Consider the following 26,161-nt stretch of genomic DNA (forward strand, 5'->3'; position numbering starts at 1 on the left):
TCAGTCAACCAGGAAATATCTTGACGGAAAGAAGCTTCAGACGAATGTCGCGACTTCGGTACTTGGCATTCGCACAAGAGGCAAAGGTAAGTTCAACGACTGATTTTGCAACGACAGAAGATTTACAAATGAGAGACCCTGTTGGCCGGTGTGTCAACCAGTCAGCAAAGAGTAAAGGGTTGAGAGCATCTACTTAACGTTGTCACAGTGTCGCAGGATTTAAATTCCGAGTCGGTGACGACATTCGCCGTATTCAACGTTTTATCACTCATAAATCGGCATGCTTACACAAAATTCATTGCAAGACGGAAACTAAGCACGCATCGTATTAATTAAAAAGAATCCATGTATCTTAAAGGTGCATCTATTACTTTTAATTTGCGCAAAAATAAATTTATCTACTAAATTTATCAATATATGTATAATATGCTGATATGAGCATAGATACGTATAAATAAATAATATATATAAATAAAATAAATAGTTTGAGATAGTTGTTACTGACTCTTACATAATATATCTGTATTAAACAAAATTTATATTATAAAAAAATTATGTGACATTTAAATATAAATAAATATTATATAAAAGATGAATGTATTTGAACTTTTCTTCAATTAAATATTTATTTTTAATAAAATTTATTTTAATTATCATAATTTTAGAGAAGGGAACGCTTATAAGAAAAGAAATACAAAGAGCAAAGTTGGGGTGTTTACCAGTGACGTATCTATATAAGCAATTATGTAGTTTCTATTATTAAAAATATGAAATTTGTTATTAAAAAATATAAGAAATGTATATAACTTTTATATAAAATATTTTAAATGAATCAAATTTTATGTAAAATTGAAAATCTTAAATATTATATATATATGTATATTAATTTATATAAATTATAACATTAATTAGAAAAAGAAATTAATATTTTTATATTTATATTGAATTTAATATAATTCATAAATATAAAAATTTTAATATTTGTAATAAATATACATTAATTTTTTATTTATTTGAATTTTTTAATTTTTTGAATTTCTTATAAACGGTCAATTGAAAATTTGTATGTTAAAAGAAAGATAACCTAGAAAATGGTACAAACCATGCTATTCAAACTTGTAGTAAGTGCAAGTATCCTTTTTTTAACGAAGATAGAGATTCCCTGAGTTTTAGATGGAAAAAAACTTTCATGTAACTGACTACCCCTTGAGAATTCTTGCATCCCCTATTAGAGAAAAGGTACACCCTGAAGAATCCAGCACTGCGATGCTGCCGGATGGTTGGCGTCAATAATACCAAAGTGACGTAATCCTTTTCGAGGTTCGTTATTGGAGGATGTGTCATCCAATGGGGAGGGGTCGATACGGCAGCTGGGAGGCGCGCGCGGTCTCAAAGTGTGCTCCAAGCACGCGTTGCGGCATCGCGGTTCGGCGCGCTAGTAGTGCACTGCTGGAAACACCACGACGAGGTAGGTTTGAGAGAGAATACGAAGAAAAGTGGGAGAACACGCGAAAGCAACACGAGAGAGACGAAGATCGAATTAGATCGTGAGCGCGCAGAGGAAGCAGGGAGGGTGGGACACATCGTGGGTCCTCGGCGCTAGCGTCAGTTATTCGGTTTACCGCTTCCTTGGCGGGTGTAGTGTGCTTATGTATTTTTCGACGATTGTTACGACGAATAATTGACATACGCGAAAAATTATAAACGTACTTGGAGAAATATTTTGTAACATACTTTCTGTTACACGACACAGAATAAATTTCTGGACAAGATCTAGTGCCATAGCGCGTAATCCCCATCTCTTTGATGCCATTTGGACGCTCGCATTATTTGGATTAAGATAATGCAATAGTAAGTATTATTGTTTCTTTCTCTATTCTGATTATTGAATATCAATGATCTTGACCGAATTTCATTGAAGAAAGAATTATGGTATTATAGAAAATTTTTTATCATTTTAAATCGTTACAATCGTTCTTTCGAAATGTTATATTTTAAAATGGAAAATGAAAAATAAAATATTCAAATGATGCTACTATTATAAAATTTAACGATTTACGTGAAAGATATCATAAACATTTTATTATTATATTTTCTAAGATAAGAAAATAGATTAATAATAATGTATAAAAATAAGAATAATTTTTGATTTTTGACTAAACAATTAATCGACCGTAGTAAGAAAAATTGTGAAATATTATAGATTTCAAAATATTGCGTGGTTTCCAATTAAATTAACGACATCATGAAAATCATCCAAGAACATTAAATGCCCGGTATCTTTTTAAAAGAAAAACTTGTCTGTTTCTGTAATTGTTCAAGATCAGATATGTCTTCATATAGGTCAAGTTCAGGGGTCAATACCTCGTACCCGTTGAATCTTGAATAAAAGTGAATGCCGTAAATGTAGCAATAGCATCGCGTACCGGCAGATCGATGGAGGTGCCTGGTGCGCTGGTGAACTTGGAAATTTCCCTAGCACACGCGCACTTCCTGCACCCGTGATATTTGCGTATTTACTACATACATCTTGTCCTATACGAACTGTACATGTTTTTATTAAATCTTAAAGTACAACAAACGCCTTAAACGTGATGCATAGGACGAGTGATGTACCGTAATCGAGATACATTGCATGCAAAATATAAAAGATTTTGGCATCATTCAGGATAATGAAATTTATCTAAATCTTTATGAAGGATTAAAGATATAATAAAATTAGAATTGATCAAATATAAAAATTAAAAAATTAATAAATATGTTAAAAATGTTAGTTTAAATTTAAATCAAACAATCAAAACTTAATAGTGAATAAAAATGAAGAACTGAAAATGAAACATAAGATATAATGCTATGTTATAATTCAATCAATTTTAATAATTGTACATTTTATTTTTATTTAATTGTAAAGAATTTAATATTATTTTTATAATTAAATATTTTTATGCAATTGTTGAATTCCGTTTGAAAATTTTGTCAAAAGTATTAATTTTCTCATGATATGAAAATATATTGAAATTTTGTCAAAATAGCAATTGTACATTATAAAAATAAATAAGAATGATATAAATGTATGAATCAGTATACATGAAAAAAAAAATAAATTTATTACAATAGAATAGTATGATAAAATAAACCGATATTCTAATATGGCGATTTAGTTACATAGTTTCACCTATGACAATGAATCAACAATATCTAAATTGAAATAAATTACAGTATATTTTTTATATCATTCATTTAATATATACTTAATATAAAAAAAAATTTTACAATCAAAAAATGAACAAGAAATAAAAAATTAAGGAATCAGACAGTATCTTAAAGAATTGATTATCTGAAGAGAACAATTACAATTATAACTATATTAACAATTATAATATAATATATAATCTTAAAATCATAGTATTTAAATAAGATTGAAAAGAAAAGAAATTAAAAAAATATGATTCGAGATAAAATATTTAATAAACTGAAAAGAATTTTCATAAATGGATTGGTCAAATTATGTAATTATATCAATTATTTCATACATCATTTTTTTTTTAAACTGAAAGATTGAAACAAAAGAAAGAAGAGTAAGAAAAATAGAGAACGAAATTATTAATAAACAATTGAAACCTTCAAAAATTGATTAATCGATTGAAGAACCATATGCAACTGTATTAGCTTTTAGTGATATTATTAAAAATCAATTCAAAGAGGAAACTACATAAGACACGTGACACATGCCAATTGTCGATGGGTGAATGCAAATTTTGCTATAGACAACTAACAAGAGACATGATATGATCGTGTCGATTATTAGGTAATAGTAGATCCCCTGTCGAGGATGCTTCGACCCTGATGAGCCTAATAAAAGTGACATCATTATCGCTCACCACAACGAGCTTTTAACCTACGTGGCTCGCTCTGATTTTCATAATCTGGTTCACATCATCATGAATACTTTACCCTTCATTGCTTTTTTTTCAGTTAGCGCCGGTAGATAACAAAGAGAGAAAGTATTTATAAAAAATACAAATTGGAAAATTTTTCTTTTTATCTTATGCTTTGTCATGTAACATTTACATTTAATATTTGTAAATTATGAAAAGAAAAATCTAGCATCAATTTAAATGAAAATAGTATCAATTCATCAAAAAAATTGATTTTAAATTTCATTTGTGATTTTTTTTTAATCAATTTACATCTTGGAATTTCATTTCCTAACAGTATAATTATAATAAGAAAATTTTAATAAATTTAATTTATATTTTTTTTTGTTATTATATATTCATTTTTTTCATTTTTTATTTTTATTATTTAGATTTCAATTTTATAAAATTTAAGAAAATTAAAATATGACGAATTCTCTTTCTTCTAGACTATAAGAATTTTTCTTTCGTGTTTCTTATTTATCTAATTCTTTCTTATTTAATGTAAAATATCAAAAATTATGAAAAATTATTTTAATAATTATTACATTTTTCAATAAAAATTCAGTTTTAACATTTCAATTTACGCAAATTTAACGTCTTATTTCATTGTTTAGTCCTTACATAATATTTAATTATAGTAAAAAGAAAAAGTATCATTAATGTTCCTACTATTGTAAAGTAAGCATTTGGAAGATCGTGAAGCAGGCAAAAGGGTAAAAGGTGTACGTACCCTCCACTCAGGATTTTACTTTCATAAAGTAGACGATGAAGGTCACATTATACGAGTCACGTCAGCTGAAAAGATCTTTCAGATATCTTTAAGATATCTTGATAAATTCGAGATCCAATGTTTAAGGTTATGTTCTTTTTTCTGGCAAATTAGAAATTGCTCGCATCGGAAACGCATTCTTCTCCAAGTCAAAGGTTGAAACACTGAAGTATACCAATGAAATATATATAGTGGTGATATAAAAATTTTTCAAATTATCCATAAATTCTATATTTCGTAATTCAAACTCAAAAAAGTATTTTGAGAATAAAGAGGAGTGCAAAATACTCGAATATATTTTTTCTTAGTTCAGAGTTCAAACCTCCTTTCAATTTTTTAAACTTTTGTTTTTTTTCAAGCAATGTATTTTTTATAAAAAAAATTTCGAATAGAAAAAAATAAAACTTGTACCACATTTCCATTATTCAAAAATTTAAAAAATTAAATATTGAATTAGAAAAATTTCACCTTTTATAAAAATCTCAAAAGATTTTTCTGTTTGTAAAATTTGATTGGAATTCTTCGAAGACTTAGCATTTTTGTTTTATGTAAAAATTCTTGAGGAATAGACTCGAAAAGACACTTCCACTTCAAACACGTTAAAATCCAAAAAAAACTTGACTTCTCACAATTTCCTCATAGAATTCTTCCAATATCTCTTAGTTTTCTTCTTCGAGTTCTATTCTCGAATAAACGCGAGTTCCCTCGTCGGAGCTCGCAGTTGAACCCGTTTGGATTCATTGAACGTCATCAAGGTATTAGAACGTTTCTCGTGGGCGTGTGGGGGAGCTTCGTATTCGATGGAACGAGTCGGAATTCGAGTACCTGGAAACGTGGTGCAATATGAAAGTGGCGTAAGATCGGTGTAAATAAGGCACAATGCGACAATGACAGTTGTAATTATTCATAGAGGGCAACGTATCCCGTTTGTTTCGAGTTTTTCGACTTGAAGATTATCATTCCATTTTGAATCCTGAGAAATTGTGAGAAATGGAATTGTTGAATGGAAACTTTCAACTGATTGCATCCAGTCGAATCGAACATAGCGGTTTTGTTTTTAAACGGTCGCTTTCTTTTTAACGTTGTTATATACCCGGGATGAATCATCGACCGGGAATCATGAGGTGATTTTTCATTTGCAGAGAACGTGATGTTCTCAATTGAGAATAATATATAAGACTGTGTAATACACAGACGAAAGGGATGATTTTTTTATGAAAGGGATGATTTCTATGAATCAAAAATATAAAATAAAGTCTTTACATATTACAAATTTAAAAAAAAAAAAAAAATTATATTTTGATTTAAATTTTCCTAAATAAATATAAATATATATTTCTGATTTTATATATTTGTAAATGTGAATAATGATTTATTTCTTATTATTGATGTTATTTTTTACTGATTGTTTATATCATTGTTAAAAAATAATAATTAGTGCATTTATATTTAATGAATTTTTAAAATTGTTTCATTAAAATTATTTATAGGATAAAAATTATAGGATAAAATGGTTATGGTTTCTCTTTTTTTCGTATAGCTTCGCGTATATATTTCATAGGGTGAAGATAGGTGACTTAATTTCCATAATATGGCTTCTGGATATTCTTATTGTTTTAACTTAAATAGTTATTAAACTAGATATTTCGTATCTTTCTTATAATAATGACTTTTCTTAATTTAAATTAATTTTGTTAATTTTATTTTATGCAATATAAATATATATTTATTTTAAATTTTTTATATATATAATAATAATAGTAATGAACTAAAATAAAAAGTTTAATTATAAATAAAAGAAAAAAAAATAAATAAAAAATTTGATAAATATTACTTCTTCTACAGCATTGTATGAGAGATGATATATGCATGAGGTATGATACAGTCAGAAATCTAGTTCATTAGCTTTAATTTGACAGAAAGATCGTTGCCTTGAGATGACACATTGGTTTAATGAGAGGAAGACAGACAATGTAACATTGTAAAGGAAGTTCGTGAAAATCAAGTGTTAGAAACTTTGCTAGATGAGTTCAAGGAATATGATTCCAATCTCTTGGAACGAAACTGAAGTGGAGGATTCATTGAATTGGATCTGAAGGACTCGAGGATTGCCTTCAAATCGGTCTGAATAAACCTCGTGGAATTAAGTAGGAAGCTTCGTTCATAATCGATTATTCATACGGATTTGCATGAGAAAAGAAATAAAAGCTAATGAACGATAAATTCAATGAAATGAATTCAACACATAATAAAAAGATATCATCGATTTTAAATAAATAAAGAGAAATATTATAAACAATTAAGAATAATAAAAGATAAAAGGAAATATATAAGATTTAAATAATATACAATCTATATTGTAAATATCTTCAATACATGTACAGAATATTTTAAAGAAATGAATCCTAGCTTCAAGATCTATAATATTTTTCAAATTAATTATTTTCAGACACAAATAACTCAATTCTTTTTTAAAGAAAATAGAAATAATGCATTAACACATTTATGTATATATAGTTAAATTACAAAAATATACGTACACATACAAGTGGTTCTGAAATCTTTGAAGCACCTCTCCACTTCCAAAGCAGGCATATACAACAGACTACAAGATACACCACTTGAAATCATTTAATACTTTTCATAATACAATAATACAATAACAAGTAATTGAGAGATATATAATTTAGAAACTAACTATTTTTTTCATCATAAAGAATTTTTTTCACAAAAGAATATATATTTTCAAATTTTTTTGTGCGCAATACATTTCGATAATTTTATTAAATATAACAATGTTTAAAAAGTAATGTAAAGTTTATCATAATAATGATGATTTGTTTGAATTTCTCACAGACTACAATATGAAAAGATTAATTTTGAAAAGTTTAATGGAATTTTCATTCATCTCTTACAAATGACTTAGCCCAGTTTCAAAAGATATTTTTGGAGCAAACAAAATCTTTATCATCAAGTGATTTACTAGAGAAAGTTATTCTTCTTTCTAAATCAAAAATAATTAAAAATAAATTATTTTACGTATGATTACTTTCAACATAATCTTCTTCCAAGTGTGACATCAATATGGACAATAATAAGAGGAGGGGATCTTGCTAGTCATAAACTGGTGGTTCAATTTTCAATGCACTCATGGGCAATCGAGCGACGGAAATGAGTTTAACAATGACTGCAGAGAGACGATCCGGTTGCATAGGTGCCCTTGACAGTGATAAATAGATACTGTGATAGCCTTGCCGCTAGGATATTCCTCATATGAAAACGAGGAGAATCTCGATTTCGATTCTTCGACAACCAGATTTTATTATTTTGCAATCTGTTAATATGATGCAATCACGTTTGAAAAAGATTATTTTCTCTTTATGTAAAAATCTCTATAGATCGTCCTGTCACTTTTATCACTCCACACCAGTCAGTTTGCTACATTAACATGGCAATAACTATAAAATCATACCCAATAACGATTGGATAATTTCGAATGTTCTTCTTTTTATAGTTTGAATGATTGCTGTAGACGATAATATTATATGTTCCATCGATTTGGTAATTGCATTTGGAGGATAGATGAGTATACATATACAAATTATCAAGCTAACAAGTCTTATTATCAATTTCAAACGTGTGAAAGTATTTAATTTAAAATAATTAATATCTGACCCTTAGGTTTCTCAACAGTTTTAATATTTCGTATTTATTTTTCATAAATAATATGACTTAAAATTTTTACATTCAGAATTGAAATATAAAAGAAATTCCACAAATAAAAATGTTGAAGTTTTCGGGTCAAGGAAGTTTATGATTCATGGAATCAGTATAGCAAATAACTATAGCAAGATGACCTTTAAGTTGTTAGCGTTTTACCACGACTTGTTCCACGACAAGTTGAGAACCCAATTGTTAACGATGATAAAATATTCTTGTGTTGTGACGCAATTCCACAATAAAAGAAAAAAAAAAGGGAGAAAAAATTCAGAATGATCACGTTCACATTGACTAAAGGTTCAGAAAAAACCGGTATTACAAGTTGTAATGCTTCTGCTTGTTTATATATTGTTTAACTGATTTGCATATATCATCGATCAATAATTCTTTGCTCGAAAAGAGCAAACTTTGTTTTTCCATAATTTTTCGTAATAAAAATAATATCATAGTTTATAAATGATCGAATAATGTCCAAACTCTCACGAATTTCAAACGGGGAAGCTAACGCATTCGTGGCACGCAATGAATCACGTTTCTCCGGAGTGTATTATCGATTGCCCAGTAGCAGGAAGTTCTCATCAGGGTCAATTTTCTGAAATTCATTTCTGATATCTTGATTATGATGTCGATAATAATGGACGATAATAACCGATTAATCGATATTTCTGCGACTTTTTAGATCTTTGTTGTAAAAATTTTTCTCGATTCTTACGAGTTCTCGTGTAATTGAATTTAATTCTATTCTATGTAATTCTTGTGTCACGTAGGTCATTCATGATGATTCATGGTGATCATTAAAGAAAGCTTGATTTCAAACGAAAAGGATATATAGAGAGAGAGAGATAATTGAAGACAAAGATAATAAAAAACTACAAAATAATTATTAATTAATTAATATGGATTTATTAATTCACTTATTAATTAACTTCTGAATTTAATTATCTGAAGATAAACTCTTATTTGAATGAAAATTATGCTGACTCCATGAAATTGTTTTTTATTCTAACGATTTAGATAAACGGAATTGTGCTAAAAATTCAACAATGTCGTTAGTTTCCTGCCATTAACTTTAATCGAGTTTTTCTGAAATTGAAAATTAACCATAACGAGTCATTTTTCGAATCGAGCATACATGAATTCTTACAAATAAAAACATGATATTATACGAATAATATCATGAGACAAATTGTGCTCGTCTAAATTTAAACAAAAGATTTTTCTCTTTAAATTCTACAAAATTTTAAGTCCCCTCATAGAAAAAAAAAATTAAACTTAATTAAAGTTCAACAGTCAGTCAACAATCTTGACTCCACTAAATCGTCATTATCCTCGCTTCAACAGGATTTTGTACACAATATATCCCAGTTGAGGGAAACAACAGTGACGAACCAGCAAGCAGTGAAGTTCTTTTGTCCCATTGTGCGCGACTGACGACGCGGTAGGGTGTATCTGAGGTGTCTCCTCGTGATGTTTGCTTTGTACCCGGTAAAATTTACTTCTTCCTCGTCATTACCACAGTCTGAAGTGCTTGTCGCGGCTTTTTCTTTCTTCCTTTCTTTTCTCTTTTCTCTCCTTCTCTCTTTCATTCTCCTTTTACTTCACACCAATGCCTGGACAACGTAGAACGAAAAAAGTGGAATAACTACGAATTGCAACGCGCTGTGTGCACGTGGCTAAGAAGCAAAACCGTAAAGTGTTCTTCACTCCGGCGTGGATTGCCATGCGGGGGTGTTATCATGGTAACGCTGATAGCATGACTGTGGAAAGTCGATACCTTCCTCATTTCGTATTCCAAGGCAAGGGCATGCCCTATCTACCATCCTGACATACCAACTGTGTGTGACCCTTGTTTATTTTTTCCATTTTTGACTGTGCGACTCCTTCGCTCATAAGGATTAGCCCAGTTATGGGAAAGTTATTTTAGAATAATTTTTCTCATTGTATTTCTACTCAAATTAATTGTTCATTTATCAATATGGTTCATCATATTCGCACTTTTACATCATTCAATAACCTGCACCGATCATTTTATAAAACTAATTTGTAATACATGTATAAAACATTTACATATATATAAAAGGAAAAGTGAAATAATATCGCAATATCGTTTGCGAATGCATATCATTATATTTGTCAAATTAATACGTGGCTAGTATTTACTGGATTAATAACATTTACTTTAACATATATATATAGACATGTTGGGTATACTGGTGCAGGAAGTGCGTTATCAAACAACGCAACACTAGTGCAATTGCAATAAGTAGCCCATTAAATGCGGTCGACACTGGAAAATTTTCAGCAATTTTTCTATCAGACACGATAGAACGATTTTCTCACGCAAAGGAATTATTTAATCTACGCATGGATTATATAAATTCGAGGGGCGGCCATGCGTTTCACGAATCGGGCCAGTTTTGTGAACTGTAGCGTACCGTGGCTAACTTGAAAACGAGGCTAACTTCGTTTCAATCATGGAATCGAATTAAATCCGACGGAGATCGGATCTGATTATTATTTTACTTGAACTTGGAACCGGGAAATTGAAGTGATCCAAGACTCGCGAACTTGGTCGCAAGATGTTGCTTGAATAAAGATATATGATTGTGGTTCAGACGGTTGAAAGGCAGATGTTGAAAGGGAATAATTTTTTATCGACAAAGTAAGAATATTCCTTCGAGCGACGCAATGAAATTAATGTTAATTACATTTTTTTTTTAAAAACGAAAATTTCATTGAAAAATTCCTTTCGAAATAATATATTCAAAGAATATTCATACAATTTCTAGATAAATCCTCGTATCTGGACGATGTTTCTCAGGCTAAACTATTTACCTACATTGTTATCAAATTGTACAAATATCAGAATATAACTGCATTCCGAATAATAGTCGGAATATCTTTCGTTCGATTGTATCGGTTTTCGCGACGGTGCAGGGGACGATAATCTATTTATCAGTGCATATGTGTACCCTCGAGACTGGTCCCTTTCATGCGCAATCGACCAATGCCCGCTCCTTTTACGATATACCAAAGGTTTCAAGTGTCCACCTTTACCGGCCTCTAAAACTCGACCTTCGATGTTCGAATCGTGTTCGTTCACGGTATATGCCAATTTACCTCGTCCTAAAGCATCTAGCTGATTTCACTTTAAAACATCTACTTTTACCATCTCTTTAAAACGCGATGGTGAACTCGTATCATTTTTATAATCCTCTTTGAGGTTTTTAAAATTTTTTTTAAAAATTCGTGACAAGGAGATGAATACGAATGAAATTAAATAGGTGTGGATACGAATGATTCTGTGTAAAAAAAAAAGAAAAAAGAAAAGAGTGCTATCGAGATAATAACGAAAAATTGTGTCATAATTTAATGATGCCATAAGTAGGCACGTGATACTAAATGGTAATTGGAATACAAGTTGACGTAGGTAATGGACGGTTGTAAAGAGTGAACAGGCGCAAATAACACGTGGCCCTTCACTTTGTAACATTTCTTACGATAATTTTTCCATTAAAAATTAATTTTAAATATTGAAAATTATTAAATGAATCGAATAAAATATTATATAAAAAGTATGTAAAAAAAGAAGTAAATTTTAAAAAATTTTTTCTTAATCTTTTTTTAAGGTGACATTTTCTCTCGGTGTTCACTTACCATTTTCGATCATCTAATGATGATAAACAACGTATCTCTAGTGAACAAATACAAATACTGTCTTTCTTTATCATGCTTCGATCACGATTTATATTGCACAGTGATTCCATCACAAGGTGAAAGATTTAAAATAAATTCTGACGAAGTGTACTATTCCCACGAGGCTCGAAAACCGTATTCGACGAGGAACGAAAGAGCAATCTACGGTCAGAGAATGGCCAGACTTTCTCTAAAATTACTAGCTCTAGGAGATCGAAGGCACTTCAAAGCTAATTTAGCGTGAAAGTCAATTATCTAATTTCATCGGTAACGTTTCACCGTAAATGCACGCCGTGATTTTCATTTTTTTTTTTTTTTTTTACCTCTAATCCGTATCATCGGGAGAAAGGTTTCTTTAATTAGAACAATCTTTATAAGATTTGACATTAAATGTTAGGAATTGCCGTGGAATCGTTTTGAATTCCGTAGTCGAAGTTTGTCGAAATCCTCGAAACTCATTGGAGTTTAGTGCCAAGAAAGGTCAAAGACCTTTTATAGTTCCAACAGAAGATCGTATCTCTTCTCGTTACTCCTTTAGAAAGTGGCATCTATTGGACGAAAAACTTTGTAGTAGATTGTGCTTCTCTTGAATAGTTGTTCAAATGGAATATTTGTTTTCACTTGATGATGAAGATAGATGCAAAGAAAAAGCGTTTTATTAGTGTACGTATTTATTATGGCATGGTATGTTTAATACCGAATCAAATTAGATTTGTACGATTATGAAAAAGAAATGTTCTTGAAAGATGAAGACATTTACAAATTGACTGATGTGTACAATCACGTAATCGAGCACTTTAGTTGAGAATAAAAACTTCTCATTAAAGTTTTTTTTAGAAAACATTGTATCAAATCAATTTCTCATTATGTTAAAAGAATTTAATTTAATTATATTGTTAATCAAATTTTATTTATATATTATAAACACTTTCATAATGAGATAACTCTAAAAAATATCCATATTTCTCGAATTTTTTTTTTATTATTACAAAGAAAGAGTTTGATATGTATTCTCGAATTACGTTCTAACATATTCTATAGTTACGTTATATAAAGGATATATAGTTGTCATAATATTGCATCGATTGATCTTGAACAAACGAGTATTAATTCTTTAAAAATAGAATCATCTCGAATAAGAGATATACTTTTAACGTTATATAAACGTATTGAATTATCATTCCAGTTTACAATGTCCTTTTTTTTTTTCTTTTAAGAGCAGTCATTATAAATTATACAGCATCCATAGTGTAGTAATGCAATATCTATCGATTCACTAATAACTGAGATAATAAAAATAATTGAGATAATAAATCACGTTACATTATAAAATAATAATTACAAAAAAAAGAAAAATACAAAATGCATACACTTCTTTTCTCTTCGCATAGTTGGGACAGTATACCTAACTGCACGTACGCACCATCGTACGCATCATCACGGAGGACGCTTTAAATTTTCATGCAGGCTCGCAGAAATAATCACAATCTCATTGCGACGTCTCCTCCTCCTCGTCGTCTCAGACGTTTATGCACCTTCTGGTGGTTCTGATGATCTTAATTAAATAAACTTTATGTGCCGGTATGTGCTCGACTCGTATAAAAGTTCCGTACCAGTTAAGGTCAGTAGGTCGGCGTCGTATCAAATGAAATATACGAATCCAACCCGACCGAATTGCACGAAGGACGATGTCGGCGTGTTAATAATGCATGCGGCACACATAGCGCAACAACATAGCCTCTTTCCCTCTTGTCTGTAAATCTTGTCAATCCTTGCACCTTGAAGGCATCATCCGTGACTAGGGTGCAGTAGTTTTTTTTTTTTCTCGTTTCCTCTCTTTCTCTCACCTTTCTCTTTCCGTTTCATTATGTTTGCTCTCGACTCGCGGCTCTCGATCCCTTTGATGTATCGTGTATTTGATATCGAATCGCGTGGTCGCAACCAATCTATCTTGATGAAAGCCGCAACGAGAGAAACCTGCTCCTCTCTCTCTCTCTCTCTCTCTCTCTCTCTCTCTCTCTCTCTCTCTCTCTCTCTCTCTCTCTCTCTCACCCTCCTCCCCCTCCCCCTCCCCCTCCTCTTTCGATGGCAATCGATGTCCGTTTTTCATGGTCACTTTGGGGAAAATTGAATTTTGCAGGGGTTGAAAAGAGGATGCTCGATATTTTTGTGATCAAAAGAATAATGATCGAAGTATTTTTTTTCTTCTTTTTTTAAGTAGAATGGATCAAATTTTGGTAGATTAAATTTATTTTCTCTATAAACGATCTCTTGATGATTAAACTTATTATCGAAGGTGAATTAATATTCGATTTTAATAATCTAATTCCACTGATCCATTTAATCGTATCAAAGTACACGTAAGTTTTCTCTCTTATGAATTAAAGTATTCATTTCTAGCTACGTAAAAAGCAATTTCATCCAACTCGTTTATGTCTGTATCCTCAAAGCTGTAGTTATTCCGAATCGTTGAACGTGCCAAGCGATTTCGAAAGGAAACGCAACGATTAAATCGGCAATTTACTCTCCCTCGGTGTGAATCGCACGGAAGCCGGAAAATGATGTAACCAGAATTCCACAATGGACCGTGATCCTCATGGTGAAATCTAGACAAGACTTACGCGACAGAAAAAGGGGGAAAGGGTAATAATTCTCCATGCATACACGTAATAGGCTATTTACGTGAAACGAGCAGATGGAATAACGTTTCATGAATATAAATTTCCTTGGTTTCGAACAGAAGAAGGGGGAAAAAAAAAACGGGTAAAACGGTTATTATGGAAGCTCTTTAACTTGTATTCGAAACATTATCGAGGTTGGCGCTTCGCATTATCGGTAAAACTGGTTGCAAAGTAACTTGTTGACAGGCCACCTACTATGTGGACACCACCTCTTTATCCTATTATTTTCGGTCGAACGATGATAAGCTAGACTTGGTATCTCTCCAATGTCACGATCAAATATTTCGTATTTTTTTTTTTTTTGTTTCTGATTTGTTTCTTTCTTTTATGGCAGAAAATCCTTTTATTTTTTTCGTGTTTAAAAATAATTATTCCGGCCAATTTTCAAATGATTTTAAATTCTTTCTTTTGTTTAATGTGATAATTTAATATTATTAAAATATTCTATACACGGATTTTTTTTTAAATAAAAGCATATGACGTAAAATAGTAAAAAAAAATGTATATTGTTTCTGTTATTTTGATGATTCTTTTCTTCATTTTTCATTATTAACGATCCTCCTAGTTTCGAGGATACATAATTCGATATTTGATGAATTTGGGGCATGCAAATTCAGAATACGGTATTTAGGTATCAAATTTAATCTTTAAATTATTCCACATTTTATTCGATGTTGGAATACTTCGATAATAATCCAGCAACGATCTCGTTTTGATGTTTTATAAAATCACATCTATGTAGGACATACTTCCATTTTGGAATATAAATGGAGATGCAGCTAGAGATTCGACAGAAGATACCTCGTTTTCGAGGCTAATTAAATCACGAGCGACTGGTCGTTCAATAAAACCGCTCGGCTGATCGAACAACTGGAAATAGAACGACGGGAAATTCTCACAGCTGATCCATAATGTATCGAAATCTAAGAATTCGAATTAAGATTAATAATCTAAGATTATACATTTTTAAAAATTATTAAGACAAATTAAAAAGAAAAGACAGAAAGAAAAATAGAAAACAAAATGGCAAAATAATTTTAATATCAATAATCAATCTTTTAAATACTTACTGTAAATTTATAAAATAATGAAAAAAATGAAAACATGCGTTAATTAAAGCATGGTTAATAAAGGATCGCAGAATAATATTGAATATTTTTGAATTATAAATATATACAATGGATTACTGATAAAAATCATAATACAATATTAGCAAATTATTTCTGTATAAATATAATTAATCAGAAAATAAAATAAAAACCAACATTTCTGATATTAATTAGGGAAACCCAACAATCTTTTTTTACACATTATTGAATTTAAAATACTTATTGAAAATAAAAAGAAAATTATTATCTCTTGACTATTATCTCTATAAAAACTCATTACATACAGACAGATTGCATAGAAATGAGTCACAGAATAATTGAAAAATTGGAAAAAAAAAAAAAAAAAAAAAAAACAGGAAATATCGATTTAACGATCATAACCTTAATTCAATACGATCAATTTATACGAAAAACGATTTCTTTTGAGTCAATAGGTATTCTCATTTCGATTTAGGGAGAACAAGGTGGGGAATTTTATTGCTTGGTCGTTCAACATGCTCGACCGACCATCACCGGGTCTAGCGTTCCACGTAGGAACGCACAATAAGCGATATATCCACCAGGTCAGAGAGCCCTTTTTCGATCGTTCGATCGAAAGCACCAACAATGCCGATGCATCCGCGGGAATCGTGGAGCAGAACGGAAACGTTTTGTTAAACTATGGGTAAACAAGGATATAGTATAGGGTATTCCACGCTACCTACCTACGATCACATCAATACAAATACGAAATAAAATACTGCCATCTTTAGTAGTCGATAGGTCTTTTATCATTTTCTTTGTGCCTTGTTCCTTTACAAAGTTCGTTTCAAACTTTCTAACTTTGCTTAAAAAGGTAAAAAAAAAGTGAAACTTCAAACACATGCAACATATTTTGGGAAATGTTAAATAGAATATTTTAAGCAAACAGGATGGAACATGATACCACGTGATTTTTAATCCATAGCGCGGGTTAAAATTGTAACTATCGATATTGTTAACGATTAATGAGATTTCATTGAATTTGCGATATAACTAAAATGTCAATAAGAAAAAAATAAGATGAAATAAAATAAGATAAAGTTGAAAATAAGATATTGTATATATGTACAAATCATATAATTAAATGAATCGAAGAATCACGTGTCTAGGATCAATTTAAAAGGATTAACGAAGTTTCAGGATTCATGAGAATAGAATTTAATTATCGGATAGTGTATTTGGAAATTTCCATCTTTGAAATTAATTTACGTAATTGTAGTTTGCTCAAATAAATTAATTCTTTTGAAACTTGATAAGTTCTAAAGTAATTTTTATAAAAAAAAAACATACAATTATAACTCTTTTTTTTGTCATCGCAAGATAAACGAACTTCATATAAATGGAAATATATATCATGATTTGAAAATCAATATATAATATAAATATAATAATAAATATAATATAAATATAATAAATATAATGTAATATAAATATATAGTATAAATTTTTTCTAAATGGATCAAATTTATAATTATAATTGAACGAATGTTTCGAAATATTTGTTTAAAACAAAAGTTTAAAAAGATTCGATTTGAATTCTTTATTTCAAAGTGAATGCAAGATCTTTAAATTGAGTGTTTAAATGCCGAGCACTTTGCCGCATAAAATTGCATCATTTCTTAAATGAAATTGATCCCAGTCGCGATTCAGGATCACTTGGAACGAAAAACACAGATGCTCTTTTGTTCCCTCTAGCTACAACGTCACGCTTTTGTTCAGCTTTTTACGCAATGGAACAAAGAGCATCCACCTCTCTTTGTGAACCCTAATCTATTTTACTCGCCAAACTAGATTATGGAACAGCCCTCCTTACAATTTGGAGTTATCCCAAAAATCGACAACCAAGTCTTTCAAGTCTATACGTACTTGCTGATTTTTTTTTTTTAAATATATATAATATAAATCGTTTGAAAAAAATATTTAAAATTCTCTTATTTCTTTAATCTACTTTACTATTAATATCGTATCAAAATAATTTCGATTTTATTTTTATTTTAATGTATAATTAAAAATTTAAATATTCATAATTATTTAATCAAAATAATATATATTTAAATAATATAATTCTACGTATATTTTATAAGGAAAAGTTATAATGATTAATAAAATTAAATAACACAACCTAACTGTTCTCTATGACTCGAAAATATGAGTCACGGGTCAACAGATCAATAACCCAGAAGACGAATAGCTCAAATAGTTTTAAAAAAAAATTAATTTACTTATCAAACATTTAATTAAATCCTTTAAAAAATAAAATTTCTCTAAACTTCCCTCATAATCATGTTAGAATTTTCCCATTTCGTATTAAATTGGCCGCAATAAAATAATATTAAATATCGCATAAAAAAAAGTTAGTAAGATTTACTAAACTAGTCCATGTTCACAGATAACATTAGAAGTCAGTCAAGCGAGATTCTAAAATGAAAAAGCAAAGAATTGTACGCAGTGGGGCACGAGCGTTATAAAATAAGTGTATTATCACGTAAACGGATATGCCACGGAACCGTTACAGTAACTTCTATGTATATTGAAGATATATATGTACCAGGTACACCTTGAAAGGAAACTAGTGCGTTCATGCTTCCTTCCAGACTAACATTTTTACGACCGAACCTTTCTTTTTTTTTTTTTTTTTTTTTTTTCCCAACTCGATATTATATCATTTTATGAATCTCCGTTAATGATGGATAAAGCTGTGACTTCCGTTACATCATTGACTGTGAATGCGTGATGAGCATGATCGATAAAGTTTATAGAAAATTTTGACAGACAAAAATTATAATTTCTTTTATAAGACGAGAAAAAATGATCTTCTTCGTTATATTTATTCAAAATAAATTATTGATCAATTATTTTATAAAATCGCAAAGAATTCGGACAAGTTTTAAAATTTTAATATTTTAATATTCAATATTAATGTAATTTGAATATGTTTTAAATTTATAAATCTAACAGTGAGATAGAGTCTATCGAAAAATAAAAAATCAAGTGCTCCAAATTATTGTGGACTGATTTCAAGAAAAATCTCTTCTTTTTCAACGTTTATCTATTATTAACATAATAACTTTGGATCGTCCAATTATATAATATTATCTAGAAACTGTTAAATATAAAATATCCTTATAAAAAGAGTCTTAAAAAACACAGGAAATCATATATTAACATGTTCCATGCAGTATAGCTTGAAGGTAAAATTTCCACTGACCGAAGAAAAATATTCAAGATTCGTTTTTCCAACAATATATTTATATATATAAAGTATACTATAAATTTTAATCTGTTGTTTGCTTTTTTACAATTAAATATTTTATTATAAAATTATAATTTTTTTTTCCTTCTTAAGTTTTATGGATATTCTTAATTTATTTAAAAATTTTAAATAACTAAAAATTTATTAAAAATCTATGTATATATTATTATCTTTTTACAACTGAAAATCTTATTATATTCTATTTCCTTCTAAGACTGTTGTTTGATGTTTTTAATTTTTCCTCAAAGAATTTAAAACTGTTACCATTTTTCAGAGAGAATTTGAAACATTTTATTGTAAATTCTTGAATTTTTTTTAAATTTCTATCGATATTATTAACTTTTTGTAACAAAATTGTTACAAAATGAAGTTTCAATCCTTAAACTGAGAGCTTCCAAAGAAATGTTCTCCATGAATAATATGTATATGAATATGTAAGAATTCAAAAACAGGAAATTGATAAAATAAAAAGAATTGACCACGAATACAATATGGCAATGAGAAAATATTTTGGCTCGATCACAGGACACTTTAGAAATATTCGCGTGTTCGTTTCGTTTTCTTGCCATTAACTGAAGCGAAAACACACGAGGCGAAGTAGGAGATCCAGTTATACGCGAGCTGTGTTAAAGATACGCTCTGTAAGCAGAAACATAATCGCAAAGAGGCAAGGTATTACTGTTACAAAAGTTAAGGTCGCCATAAAACACGTCAGAACGTTGAAACGTTGCGTAACATTGTATTTAAAAATTGGAAACTTGACTGATTTTTGAGAACACCATGCATTACATAAAAAAAAAAGCAAATGATGATAGATCGCTTTGTTCAGAAAACAATTATGTTCAGTTGAAAAAAGAAAAATAGCGATAAGAAAAAGGAAGAAATATACATTGCCTTAAAGTATGGCAAATGATAATAAAATGAAGAAATTAGAGCAATTCTCAAGAATTTTACCCTTTACTTAATATTCTCTCTAAGACAGAAATATTACCAATTATGCAAATCAATAGAATGAAAAATCTTCGTTTATCTAAAAATATTCTTATTTTTAGAATATTTTAAATATTGTTACAAACTTTACTTTTGCAAATCCCCAAAACTATCCGAATAAAAATTAATTCCACGCAATGTTAAGAATATCCTCGAAGAAAACGATGAAGCTTCAATTCACTGACAATATACACAGGTTAAAAAAGCTAATAACGCATACGATGTTAAATTTGCTGATATTTTTTTTCTACGGTGCAAGCTGAGCCTTATTATCTCAAATTACCTCTAAATTAGCTTGCTGTATCATAATAACGATCTCATTAGAGCTCGTCTCCTTCGTTCACCATGTGTTCAACCCTTTCCTGGATTAGATATGAACACACTCTTCAACTTGCGGCATGTGGATTTTGCGAATTCGCACAAAAAATTACTCTCTTCATTTTTACTTCTTCTCTTTTCTTTTTTTTTTTCTTTTTCTTTTTTTTCTTTCTTCTCATTCACAATGGCAAAACGTTAAAATTGCAGATGTCTTGGCAAAGGGTCTTCCTCGCTGTGGGACTATTCGGTGTTCTTCTATTGCTGACGAATGCAGACAACAGCGTGCACATCCTGTCAAAGTACCAATTGATCACTTCGACCACCCTGAACTGGCTGCCCCGCACCCATTATGATCGCTCCAAGGAAATAGTTATTGGTGGTTTCGAGATCGAAAAACCGGAAGGTATGTCGAATTAGGGGAGAAAACATAATTTTTGTTATGAAAAAGCATTGAAATATAAAATGCATTAAAATAAATTAATTTATCATATAATTATCATAAATCTTTTAAAACTTTAATCAATTATTTATTCAAATTTGATTAAACATTCTTGTTTTTTAATATCTTTATCCTTCAGATTTTATAATAGAAATTGAAAAAAAAAAAAAATCCTTTCGAAATATTTAAAAGAAATGTAAGTTCGAAGAAACTTGTGTTTAAAAGCTATAATATTTTATTATAAACAAATATTTATCACCGTTCATGACAATCTCATCAATTAAGATATCCTTAAATCAAAATCAAGCAAGTTCCACCACTTGTGAATGGTAATGTATACCAGGAGCGCAACATTTACACCCGGAAAACGGACACGGTTGCACAAGCTCGCGTTAATTTCCCGTTCCCACTAATTACCGCTAAGCATCGCCTCGAAGCAACATCTTCAAAAGAGTCCATGAATTAACTTTTCTCGCCTATACATCTGGCCCAGACGGTTTATTCTCTCTTGACAATATCTTGAATATACAATTCTCATCTCCTCCATCCCCCCCCCCCCTTGGTTGGATAAAAATATCCAGAGTTCCCGTCTCTTTCGATAAAAATCCGTCGACATTTATTTTTTTTCTTTTCTTTCTTTCTTTCTTTCCGCAGACGACTCGTTCAACAATCAAGCAGACAAATCAGAAAAAAGAGTACCTCTGTACGTATGCAGAGTATTGCACACGACTGTCTGGGTGGCTGGTGCCCAAAGGGGTGACGAGCAACGATGCACCGTGACGATGCACGGTACCGTGCAGTCGTATGATAAATACGACTTGCTCGAGAACGTGAACAATGCAGCACGCATCAACTGGGAGTACTTGGACAAATACAAACCCACTCCGTTGGGAGCTGTAGCCACGGAGAAGATGTTCGTCGCCCGGCACCTAGCCGGAACCCCCAAGAACACATCGGCAGTGAGATATACCCATTATATCGGCACCTTGACTACCAACGACAACATTCTAGAGAGTATCAGCTACGTGAAAGATGTAAGTAATTGCTACGCGGTTTATGCACCGCAACATGGAACACATGGTATTCTCTCTCTTTCTCTCTCTCTCTCTTTCTTTTTCTCTTTCTTTCTTTCTTTTTTCGGAAGAAGGATGTTTGTTGTTGAGATTGCAATGCTTGAGTTTAGTGTTTGTAAAGTGGTAAGAGGGATTAAGCCATTCGTATCATGGAATAAAAACAGACTGAGGGTTGGTTAGTGGGGGTTAGCCTCCTCTTTTGGATACGATGCTTGCTTGGAATGGTGGAAATTGCAATGTCTGTAATCGAGATTTGTTAATGGAGAGGGGATTGAAACGAGAAACAGGAGAGGGAAGGTGTCCCTTTTCAGATGTGAAGTTGCGGTTGAGAAGCGTTTACGGGTTGGTTTTCAGCCAGAGATTGGATGAAAACGGGGTATTGCAACCGGGTTTTAAGATTTGCGGTGAATTAAACCCTTTGCGATCCGAGTAGCAGTGATTTATATTCGAACTGCAATAGCAATTTCAAAATTTTTGTTTGTTAATTTGTATATATTTTTATTATACGTTTTATACGTTAAAACTGAAACATTTATTCAATACATAAAACAGGAAAGGATTGACATAGGATGAAGAGTAGAGCAGGAAAATATGGTTGAAGGGTAATCTTGCATGTAAATGATGGACGAGTGAACTGATTTCATTTATCGGTCACGTAATTGATTAATATATTTATTTTAAATTAAAAGAAATTTGTTGTTTTAGTTAGAGAGTTAATATTATTTTAAAATGAATTGCATTTCAATATTGTATATATTATAAAATAAAAATTCAAATAATTGAACTATATATATTTATATTTATTTTTTAATAAAAAATGATTAAAAAAACATTATATTTTTTCCATTAGGATGGTACAGAAGGAATCGCAAAGAGTGGTGACGTTCTGGTCGAAACGGAACCTATCTATTATAATTTGACGATGGTTAAATTAAGTTGGCCTAAAAAACGAGTGACCAAAATGTCAAGTAATCCTTGTATATTTGATAACGCGACGATCGTCAATAATGGGCCGGAAGCTGCGAAAATGGCAAAAGCTTTCACTTATACGTATAATTATTCTATGTACTGGGGTCAAGGTCACGCCATTCTAAAAGGCCTAAACACATCAATTATATTGATGAATGAAACGACTTTGCCACAAATAATGTGGGGCATAAAGGAAACTAGTACTCGTACTGATGCATACACGTGAGTATTTTCTGTTCATCATTCAAAATAAATCAATTAAAGTATATGAGAAATAATAAATAATTTTTTTATACAACTAATTATTGACAGCTCTTAAATAATACTTTATTTGATTCAAAAAATTATTTTACGTCATAAGGATATCTTTAATTATTATCATTATATAAATATAATTTATATTATATTCATTTAATGTATTAATATTTATTTAAAACAGGGTAGAAATAATCCTCGAACCCGGTACAGGAATAAACGTTACTCTAAAGGGTTATTGTATCGATATGGAAGTACCCTATTCTGGAACCTTAATTTCGCATTACGAAGATGGAGAGACAAAATCTCGTGTGATAAACGGTATACGCAGCGAACAAACAATATATGATGTAAAACCCGAATTTGGATCTATCTATTTCCTTGGAAATTACAGTTTAGTTCCTACAACCACCGCGCCACCAACAACGGAACCGAGCACTACTACTACTACCACAATTTCTCAAAATATGAATAAAGATATTCATCGTGATCATAATATAGATGATAACGAAGATCACGATGAGAACATGATCATACCACCGAAAAAATCGGATATATCTAATATGCAAAGTGACGACGGTGGACCGTTGTCATTGAAAAATAAAGTAGAAACGATGCATTCTGGAACATCTCTGTTTAGAATAAATTTAGGGATGTTTATAATTTCGTTAATAATTATCGTCCATAGAATTACGTGAAATAATTATAACTTTAAAAATATTTTAATTATTTAAGTTGCAATAGTAATATATTCGTAGAGAAAAACATTGTCCAGAGATTATAAAAGAAAATACACACAAAAAAAAGGAAAAAAAATAGCATAAAAAAGAAAAAAATAGAAGAACAAATCACACCGAAATATTGCTGTAATTTCATACATATAGCGAGTGTGGATATGAAATAAAAAAAAAAGCTCCTTTGTTATAAATTGCTGATCAGTCAGAATGCCGTGTCAGAGCTGACATAGTGCTTGCCTTTCAAAGATGAATAAAAAATACTTCATATTTAATATATATATACATAAAAAATATATATATATATATATACACATTTAGGATAGCGAAGAATATCATAACGATGAGCTAGTCTCATGACGAATGTTAAGTACAAGCGATCGCAGCCAACATATATATGGATATGTTAACAACTATGGATCGTTAACATTTACCTCTATATTGTTGAATTAACTTGATGAATGTAAACTAATGACATTCCGTCTTTAAACTAATCTTGCTGTGAATCGATTTTCCAGTTAAACTATTTTATGCCTTCGCAAAGTGTACATTCTAGAATCTTCTCTGGGAAAAATTTTGAAGAAAAGCTTTGGATGGAAAAAAGAATAAAAAAGAAAAGAATGATATCCTTTTTTTTGAGAGAGACGTGTTCAAAAAGAGTTTAGAATTACCACAGGTATTATTTCGGACAACTATACATGTATATAAAAATAGTGTATAGCTTCTAAAGGAAGCTTTTAATGATGAGTAAACGAATGGAAATTGAAGAAGAATAAAAGAGAATAAGAATATGGAGAAACAAAGATTCGCGAATTAATGCAGTTACGATATATATTTTTGAGAGTGCAGTATAATTTTAGAAAATTGTAAGATTTATAAAAGTGTAGCAAATAAGAATATGTAGAGTTCAGGTGGATGGGTACGTGGTATTTTTCCAACGCTATTTTAGTATTATTTATCGACTGATGTAAAGCTTTGAAAGACCCTTAGATAAAACAAAAAAAAAATAGTAGGATTTGCTACGTAATAATAATAATAATAATAATAATAAAAATAATAATAACAATAATAATAAAGTGCACACTATTTGAGAATGAATAATATATGTAAATTTTCAAATAATATCAAAGAATTAAAAAGAAACTATTAATATTTCTATAATTATTTGAAATGATTTGTTTTGAATACAATAAAAATAATACAATATTTTGTGTACCCATCTGTCTCATGTAAAGTGATAGGGCTTGCAGATTCCTAAAAAATAATTATTAATGGAAATTGTAATGGCAAATGAATGCAGTATTTTAATTTGTATAGATATGTTAATAACTTGTAAAGTACATTTGTTTGATAAGAAAATGAGAAATATGAATTTATTTAATAACTACATTTAATAGAACTTGGTTTTAAGTTGAAAATTTGGAAAATAAAATAGTATTTATCATACGTTCGTTACGTATTTTCGATATTTTCTTAATACATTGGTATGTATATAACGCAATTTCTATATTTCTTCTTATTAGGAGTAACTGTTATGAATTTATTTAATCATTTATAGTTAAGAGCGGTAAATAACATTGTATGAATTATTCATATTTTATTATATTATATGCACCAATGAAAAAAGTAACGCGAAATCATTTAATTTGAATAAAAACAAAATGTCCATAATTTTCTAATAATATGTATAAAAAATAAGCCTAATCACAATATTGTGATATATTCAGTGAAAAATTTATGTAGATTTATGTAGATATAAAAAGATATGACATATTCTGTTAAACAATTTGTTAATTATAATAGAAAGCAATAATTTGTTGCGAGATTGGGTCATGTAAATTTTAGAATGTTATGTGTTTAAAAAAAAGCACAAGAAAAAAATAGATAAAAGATAAAGTAAAATAATGATATTTAATATTCAATAATATTTTCTTATTGTGAATAAAATGATGCATTGGATATGGCCCAAAGTAAATCAATAATATAGTATCAAAATATAATTAATTTTATCTTGAAAAGAAAGAAATAAAAGATAATAAGATATCTGTGTATTTGAAATAAAAAATATCGCTTTTTTTTTTGTTGCTTCTTCACATTTCTGTACGCCTCTGAGAAAATGTTAATAAAAATTCCAATATAAAAAAAATGCATTTAACCATATCCACAACTATCCTCAACTGTATCATAGGTATATCATTTATAAATTATTATGTT

General features: G+C 29.9%; 2 protein-coding genes across 2 annotated transcripts in view; one reads left to right on the forward strand and one right to left on the reverse strand.

Annotated features, from left to right (window-relative positions):
- Positions 1-26,161, reverse strand: part of Miga (mitoguardin) — a 34,294-nt gene that overhangs the window by 6,814 nt on the left and 1,319 nt on the right. The window lies entirely within an intron of this gene.
- Positions 1,605-26,093, forward strand: uzip (beta-pore-forming protein unzipped). The gene is made up of 5 exons (XM_031919982.2): positions 1,605-1,851; positions 20,685-20,880; positions 21,571-21,950; positions 22,840-23,180; positions 23,398-26,093. The coding sequence occupies exons 2-5, from the start codon at positions 20,685-20,687 to the stop codon at positions 23,909-23,911; spliced, it is 1,431 nt and encodes a 476-aa protein (XP_031775842.2). The 5' UTR covers positions 1,605-1,851; the 3' UTR covers positions 23,912-26,093.

Source organism: Apis florea, unplaced genomic scaffold, assembly GCF_048593485.1.
Source record: "Apis florea isolate Af1SG1 unplaced genomic scaffold, ASM4859348v1 contig_3158_pilon, whole genome shotgun sequence".
NCBI classification, from domain to species: domain Eukaryota; kingdom Metazoa; phylum Arthropoda; class Insecta; order Hymenoptera; family Apidae; genus Apis; species Apis florea.